At 33.2% G+C, this 7581-nt stretch overlaps 1 protein-coding gene across 2 annotated transcripts; it reads right to left on the reverse strand.

Annotated features, from left to right (window-relative positions):
• Positions 1 to 2334: 2334 nt before the first annotated feature.
• Positions 2335 to 4334, reverse strand: LOC150101665 (uncharacterized). Of its 2 annotated transcripts, XM_090400375.1 has the most exons (3): positions 4292 to 4334; positions 3998 to 4035; positions 2335 to 3124 (listed from the first exon to the last, which is right to left on the reverse strand). In XM_090400375.1, exons 1-3 carry the CDS (start codon positions 4311 to 4313, stop codon positions 2747 to 2749), a joined length of 438 nt encoding a protein of 145 aa, XP_090256501.1. In that variant the 5' UTR covers positions 4314 to 4334; the 3' UTR covers positions 2335 to 2746. The 2 variants fall into 2 exon arrangements, with proteins under 2 accessions (XP_090256501.1, XP_090256500.1); XM_090400374.1 differs by lacking the exon at positions 4292 to 4334 and having other exon boundaries at positions 3998 to 4060.
• Between the last annotated feature and the right edge of the window lie 3247 nt (positions 4335 to 7581).

Raw genomic sequence — 7581 nt, forward strand, 5'->3', positions numbered from 1 at the left:
TCATTTTTTTACTGTTAATAAAACTGTTAAATAAAAGTTTGGAAATTTTATGTACTTATTACGATTACATAAAATTTACTACTGTTAGTTTTTGGGATCTGGTTTGCTTTTTATGATTCCTTAAAATGCACTGGCACATTAAACAAATAAGGTGATGAATACACAGAGAGAGGAACTATCGAAAGTTGACTTAAATAACCGTAGATTGTAATTCTTGAGGAAATACCAAAGGCTTTCCTACGAGTAAAGGTATATGCAATGACGGAATAGGAAGAAAAACTGGTTTGGTAAGTTTGTTTAAAATGCACACATGTGGAAGGCGAGTAGTTCCTGCTCGTATTTTACACGTTTGAGGAAAGTGAAGGGATTAAATTCATCAAGTTACTTTTCCGTTTCTAAACTCTAACCTCTCGCTACTACTAATGGAAAGTATGCTTTACAGTTATGTTTTGCAGTTATTTTACTGGCGACTCCGTAGTGCAATCTGTAGCGACGATGTAGTTCTCAACCCTCAACGAAATCTAATAATGCAACCATACATCAGTATCGTGGATGGTTAAGGATTTGAGTAACAAAATTACATTAGATAATCTAGGAATCTTAATCTAGAGATCACATATGGAGCTCTTTCAAGCCACTTCAACCTCCAGTACACAAAACAGTAGTTTTTCACAAGACGATGAAATTCATCGTCTACATAAGGACTTGCGTTAAAGGCCAGTCTATTACGTAACTTATATACAAATTATTATGTTATGCATTCATTATCATACAGTTATTATAAAACGGCAAGCAAGTATTATACAAATTATTCTATGCTCTCAAGATGTCATACTCCTTTCTTTAACTAGTTAAAGTATAATAAAGGCTTATTCAAAGAAGAAATTTGTATAAAATGTCCAGTAAAACGAAATATCAGCACTATCTATCTATCTAGATGACTGTAGTATGAAATATGATAACTGTAGCAGAGTTTCGTTGATTTGATTCTCGGATCGCTATCATTATTTGAGCAAAGTGTATTTCACCATCATCAATTCCTGATATACACCGTAAAGGGATATTCACTTCACATAACTAAAATTCAATATAAAATTCATCTAACTTTAATTCTGGATGCGCTCTGTAAACATTGTCTTTCATTAATCGATTAATTAGCTTGTTGTACCCAATATTCTATTGAATATTTTATTGAAGACTCCCAAACTTTTAGTAGTTTAGTTATAGGAACAAACTTAGTTTGCCTGCTTAATGTAAATAAACAATGTCAGATAATTTATATCTGCTTTTCTTAGATTTTGTATTCAATTCAAGCCTTTATTGGCTTCTCTTTAATTATTCTATTGCAAATTCATTTCGATAAAAAAAATCAGTCTTAATTTTGCCCTGCTTTAAGAAAACGAAATGATTTCACTTCGAGTGAAGGTAAGCTTCTCTGCTAGACACCCAAGCATTGCGGGAAATAGTTGGTCGGGCATTTTATTCCAACAAAAGTTGATGGTTCAACTGCACGTGTATTTTAATATAACAAGTTTTTCCCTTTATTACTTTTTTTCAAACTTCAGCTTTATTCCAGCTGTGTTAATCTTTGATATTGAAATCATTCACACTTTTTTTTTGTTTTACCTCTTATCGATCCTTAAATAGTTTTTTTTTTTTTTTTTTTTTACGTAAACTTAAAGATATGTCTGCAGTATTGTGTGTATAACTATTGGGTTTGGTTATTTATTTGAAGCATTAATTGATGTTAAATTACTTGTATTTCTCTATACATTCTCCAATGTTATTACTTACATGAGAAAATTCAAAAAAGTCAAAATGATATAACCCAGTCAATTTCGAATTCCCATTTTGTCTACTCACTTATATCAAATTCACTTCTCTGAATAGTTTTACCTGTAAAATATAAGTATATGTAATCCCATCATGATATTTTCCCCTTATGAATTGGTATACAGAAATTAAATATCTAAAAATTCCAAATGCAAACTTTTCCATTTGACAATGTAAATTTGTAGGCCAGGTGATTTTTTACATTAAGGTTGGAATTTATGATCATCAAAAATTAAGCATGTTGCACTGCATCATTACTCATAGGATCACACACATAGTCCTAATATTCTGAAATAATATTACGATGCAAAACGTTCGGAAAATTTAGCAAGATAATTTTGTGAGATGTTATTCTGTAGAATGGTCAGGATTGACGTATATATTAAGCTAAATTTGTAAAAATAGTGTTTTTTGTATTTGTCAACGTAGATAATTGATAATACACAAGTCTTTCAAATGCTTGCTTTATTATAACACAAAACATGAATATATATATACAGCTTCAGTAACAACCACCCTGACCACACCATACAACACCACCAGGACGCCGGAAGCAGGGCGAACCACGCGACTTCACGCGCCTCACCCAAAGCAGTTAGTATTGAGCCCGTCACTGCGTCGGTGTATATAGGCTGCCTATCAGATTGCAATAAAACGAATAGCACACATAAGAAATTTATATACAGTCCCTCTTCTCAAAGTTTTGCCTTCTGTTGCGATATGTAGAACAGATGACGTCACCCAGTGACGTTATTTTTTTTTCTGGCTGCATAAGGCTGGTTACGTATGACGTGGATGGATACCGATCGACAACAATCTTTCTCCGTTTTTTTTTTTTTTTTGTTTTCAACTAATCTGGACAGTCGAGGAAAAGAAAGAGGTGGAGCTAGAAAGGAAAAGTTCTGGAGGATTTTTAACGCCTTTTACCAGCGATTAGCTGCGCTGCCCTCGCAACATCATCATCCCTTAAAAATAAGGCGTCTTCGATGCCGATGTTGTCGTTCACATAGTAGAAGTCCCGAGCATTAGCACATGGCACCGCTTCTTCAGGGAAGGCACACGTAAGGCTCAGTTGATTGAAGACGGTCTGATTACCGCAGAAGAAACTGAACTGTTGTAGTTCTTCTTTGCCGTCGGCCAAGGTGATAGGATGACAGACGTGGAAGATTTGGCAGTTGTTGTCAATGTCAGCGTAGTATCCATAATGAAGACCTCCACATTGGAAAGTTGTTTTGACGCTACCCACTATTAACTCAGCACCTGCAGGGAGCTCGTAGGCCTGACGCCTTACCTGACAAGTAGAAAAATAATGTTAAATTAATTATCGACTCGCTTCTGATCTAAAAGAGTGTATTTGATAAATTAGTAGTTTTTTATTTCCAAAACTCTTTTCTCATTTAATTCAAAACAAATTAAAATAATAAAATAAAAGGTCAACATTGTATAGATCTATAAACGTGTTTCGATTATTTTAAAGTTAACACGTTACATGAAATTGGGATAGAAATTCCAGTTATAATCTAATTACTACATTTGTGATAATATTTCATTCACTCTAAAAAAGAAAACTGATTCACAGAACGTTACTCCAAAGTACCTTGCAGGAAATGCGAAAGTTTTTTACACTAAAAAAGTAATGATTTCAACATCATGATTCTCACTATTACGAGCTTCAAATAATATTAATAAAGAGTATAAGAGTCTAAAAGAACCCGAATCAATATAAATGATATATCTATACACTACGTATAATAATAAAAATCATTAATTAATAATATTCGTATATTCAAATTTTATTTCATTCCATTTTCGAATGTTTTAGGCTAAAGGCAACTTAAACTGAATGAAGATATTTTAATGTGTTTTTCTTATTTTATTTTAAATATTAATTAACTGGATCATTACGAAAGACCTGGTAGGTGCTGAATTCAGTTTTGAAACTAAGCGTACTGAAAAAGGTTAAAATTGAAATTTTATTTTGCCTATACACGGAAAACAATATTATCAATTAATATGTAAAATAGAACTATTTTCGGATTTTGGTATAATAGAAATAAAATGAAAGCAATAAGTCTTTGCATGAGATTATATGTCTAGTTCAATTTTTAATAATTTGGCTCAAATGTAGAGTAAAATTAATGACTTCTCTGAATTTTTTACTTACCCTTGGGATTGCAATAGCAACTGCTATGGCGGCAAGAGCTACAATTGAAAATACGGCTATCATTAGAATACTGAGCATGTATTTACGATTCATTGATTTAATTATTCAAATCCACATTAATGAAAGTCCATTATTGCAATTAGAAAAAAAATTATTCATTTGGTATACTTTAATTTCTTAAAGTAATTAAACCATTTAACTTGTGAAAACGAAAAACGATTAACCATACATTTAAAAGGCTTGAGATTTATATTTGTTGCTAAAATTTAAAACAAAAAAAAACGGAAATCTTACCAAAAACTGCAACAGCCTTCATATTTAATGTGAACTAGAACTCTTTAGGAACTGATCCTAAACCTGGTAAAAAATATTATTAAAAATATACTATCTTTCTATATATTTGTCTTTATAAAGAAACTTAGTATCGGAGAGAAAATAAAGAAACTCAAAATTCAAATTCAAATTCAAATCTTGTATTTTCATTTTAAAATAAGATGCAAGAAACATTTTAAACGAAAAAAGAATAAGAAATGAATTAAAAGAAATAAAAGTGAACATGCAAAAGAGACAGAAAAGAAACAATAATTATTCACTCCCAGATATTAACCGTATCCTAGCAACCGAGAGATGCGTTGCTCGCAGGACAAGCATAAAATAGTCCACGTTATACACTTAGAGAGACTGAACTCAGAGAACTGAGGAAGGATCCACAGTACCTACCTAAAAGCTGCAGATGATGGCACTGGTGTAGATCAGCGATGAAGCTCTTATATAGTGAAGTCTTTCACTGTAATACGCATGCGCGATGCTCAGAGGGTCATCAAGTTGAAGGGTGAGCAAGTCTCATCACTCGAAGTATGTCACTAGGAAGACTCTGTTCCGTAATAGGCCGAGAACCCTACGGGGTAAAGGTGGGGGGAAACGTCGTCAGAAAGTGAGGGGGGGATAGAAATGAAGGGGAGAAAGGACGAAAGAGGGAGGAGGAGTCGAACGTGATTATTGTAACCACAAAGTCGAGGATCTAGTTTGGAAAAGGAACGACACGTAACCGGTCCCGTTAGACCTACTTTGATACAGGTCGTGACGCGGCCATCTTCTCTCAGAAAAACGTGTTCGCCTATAGTCTCAACGACGGGAATGTAGACTTGCATTCTTCTCGTGCGGCAAGCCAAGGGAAAGTGTGTGCTTAATGACGGCACGCTATTATAACGAAGCAGGTGTGGGAGGAAGAGTACGGTAGCCCAACTGTGCAACCTGATAAGATTACCGGCTTAGAGTTAGTAAGTTTTCCACACTTATGTGAACATGAAGAAGGTTAGGAAGGAGAAAGCACGTTCGTCCTTAACGCTTGTAGTTGCTGCCTTCTGGTGGCATTAAATGGAAAGCAACTAATGTTTTTATGAGAGATTTTTTTTTTTAATTTTTTTCCCAATGATTTCAAGAATCCGAGTTATCATAACTAGGTAAATACATTCTCTGTTTGTTTGACCTTTCTTCTGAAGATATGATTTTATTCCTCGCTTTTTCTTTCTGATCCTGATGTGGTAATGAATTTCCGATAAATCGACTTTTCCAAATCATTTGTCTTTTGCAAATTCATGTATTTTGCACTAATTTTTTCTAGTACTACAACTTACGTTGTCAGTTCCGATTGGGAGGTAAGTCATATGTTTTCCATCTGTTTCAACTATCGAAAAGCAACTCTTTTTGAAAAGTTTAGTATTCTTGATAGCATTCTTTTGGCAGTTATTCTATTGGTAAATTATCTGTTTTTCATGCAAGCAGAGAAAAATCAACATTTTCGAAATTTACACATCGTTTTGAGAATTTTTTCCTGCATGACGTGATAATGGGTAAAAACCAAAGGAATTGTTTTGGGTTTGATTTATTCTTAGGATATTAATAAACATTAACGATCATATTACCGCAATATTTGGTTAAAAGTAGAGTCATTTGGCTAATGTCTGATATGATGATTTAAATTAAGATTTTTGGAATAATATTTAACAAAGCAGTCAAGGATTTTTTTATGCATGCTATGTCTATTTATTTATTTATTTGAGCATGCTATGCACGAAACGGTGTTGTCGTATTAAGGCAGACATAACTAGATTGTATCTTGCTTTGATAAGTATTAGTAGCCGACGATGCTGGCAAAGTTCAAGGACATTACGTGACAAAGTGGGATGTGTCCGTCCTTGATTTTTCTTTCTATATCAATGGTCTACTACTGGATGTTGGAGGAGAAAAGGACAGCTGCAGTCGAGGTACGCCTTCCGGTCAAAGAACGGAATTCCGGTTCGATCGACTATAACTTATAAAGAACATACTTCCAGACATTCTTAGGGTCTTTTTTTTTTAATCAGTGAATTTGGTATAGTGGTAAAGTTGTCTCTAATTTTTCCTAAACCGATTTCTTTCTTTTTCTTTTTTTTATTTAAGAAAATCATCTGATTCTTTACAGTCTTGTTGCTTTCCTTCATGGTATGATTTATATTATCAAAGAATGACTTTTATTGTCAACGAAAAATGCACTGAAAATAAGTATTAGTAAAAAGAAAGAGAATCACCCACTCATACTAAAAGGGAAAAGAAGTGCACAGTTCATCATTATTTATAGGTTATAATGCAAAGATCGATATCCTATAAATAATGATAAACTGCGCACTTCCCTTCACTTTCAGTTGCCCCCGAAAAATACTTCTACGGCTAAATTCATTTAGGATTAAATAGTTAACAATAAACCTATTCAAGTTTAGAATCATTCTAATTATAAGAAAACTATATCAATAAATCAATTATAAAGAACGTACTTCCACTGCTTGCATTTAAATTTCGATGACTCCCTATGAATGGACAAATGGCTACATGACGAGTCCAAAAGTTTCAGATTTAGTAATCCCAAAAATCTATAAAACAACAGCATAGCACTAATATTTTTTTTCTTCAGCTCAAAATTATGTGGTCTTTATATTGGAACTCTTAAGTAATTAAAAAAAAAATGCTTAAAATGTGGATCTAGATCATAGGTGGCCAACAACAGCCCCGCGAGCCGCATGTGGCCCGTAACGTGGTTTTGTGCTGTCCACGGCAGTATAAAAACTATATTAAATTATGTGTATTATTAATTTAGCTATTGGTTTCGACCGCAGATTTTCTAATTGATATACCAGTTATATTCATTATTTCTGATGACGAAAAAAATTTATATTCTCAACACGGAATCAAAATAGCTTTAAAAGATTACTTAATTTATAAAATCTACGGCTTCTCTGTGCGGGTTGTGGTAGTGAGAGTGGTAGATTTCTATTCGCTCCAGAGTAACTCATCATTGAAAGTCACTTGCTCTGCTCTGGTTACAGAAATATGTGATTAAATTTAATTTAGCAACTTATATTTAAATCAATCAAGTATTTTACTACTGTTCTTCCAGTAGTAAAATGATTTAACAAATATAGTAATTCAATACATATAACTATTGTCTTGAAAAAAAGGCAGAGTTTATTTTTATTTAAGTTCTGTCTAAAAGTGTGCGGCCCGTGACGCTACCACTCATCATATATTGACTCTCGTATAGAATAAAG

This window comes from Typopeltis vanoorti, chromosome 11 (assembly GCF_054136105.1).
Source record: "Typopeltis vanoorti isolate ZY-2024b chromosome 11, IOZ_Tvanoo_1.0, whole genome shotgun sequence".
Classification (NCBI taxonomy): Eukaryota; Metazoa; Arthropoda; class Arachnida; order Uropygi; family Thelyphonidae; genus Typopeltis; species Typopeltis vanoorti.

What these genes read in the sequence shown, in the direction of transcription:
- LOC150101665 (XM_090400374.1), bottom strand. Translation starts at nt 4,060, where the DNA reads ATGATAGCCGTATTTTCAATTGTAGCTCTTGCCGCCATAGCAGTTGCT. An exon ending in TTGCTATTGCAATCCCAAGG is followed by an intron (nt 3,125 to 3,997) that starts GTAAGTAAAAAA and finishes TCTACTTGTCAG; the next exon opens with GTAAGGCGTCAGGCCTACGA.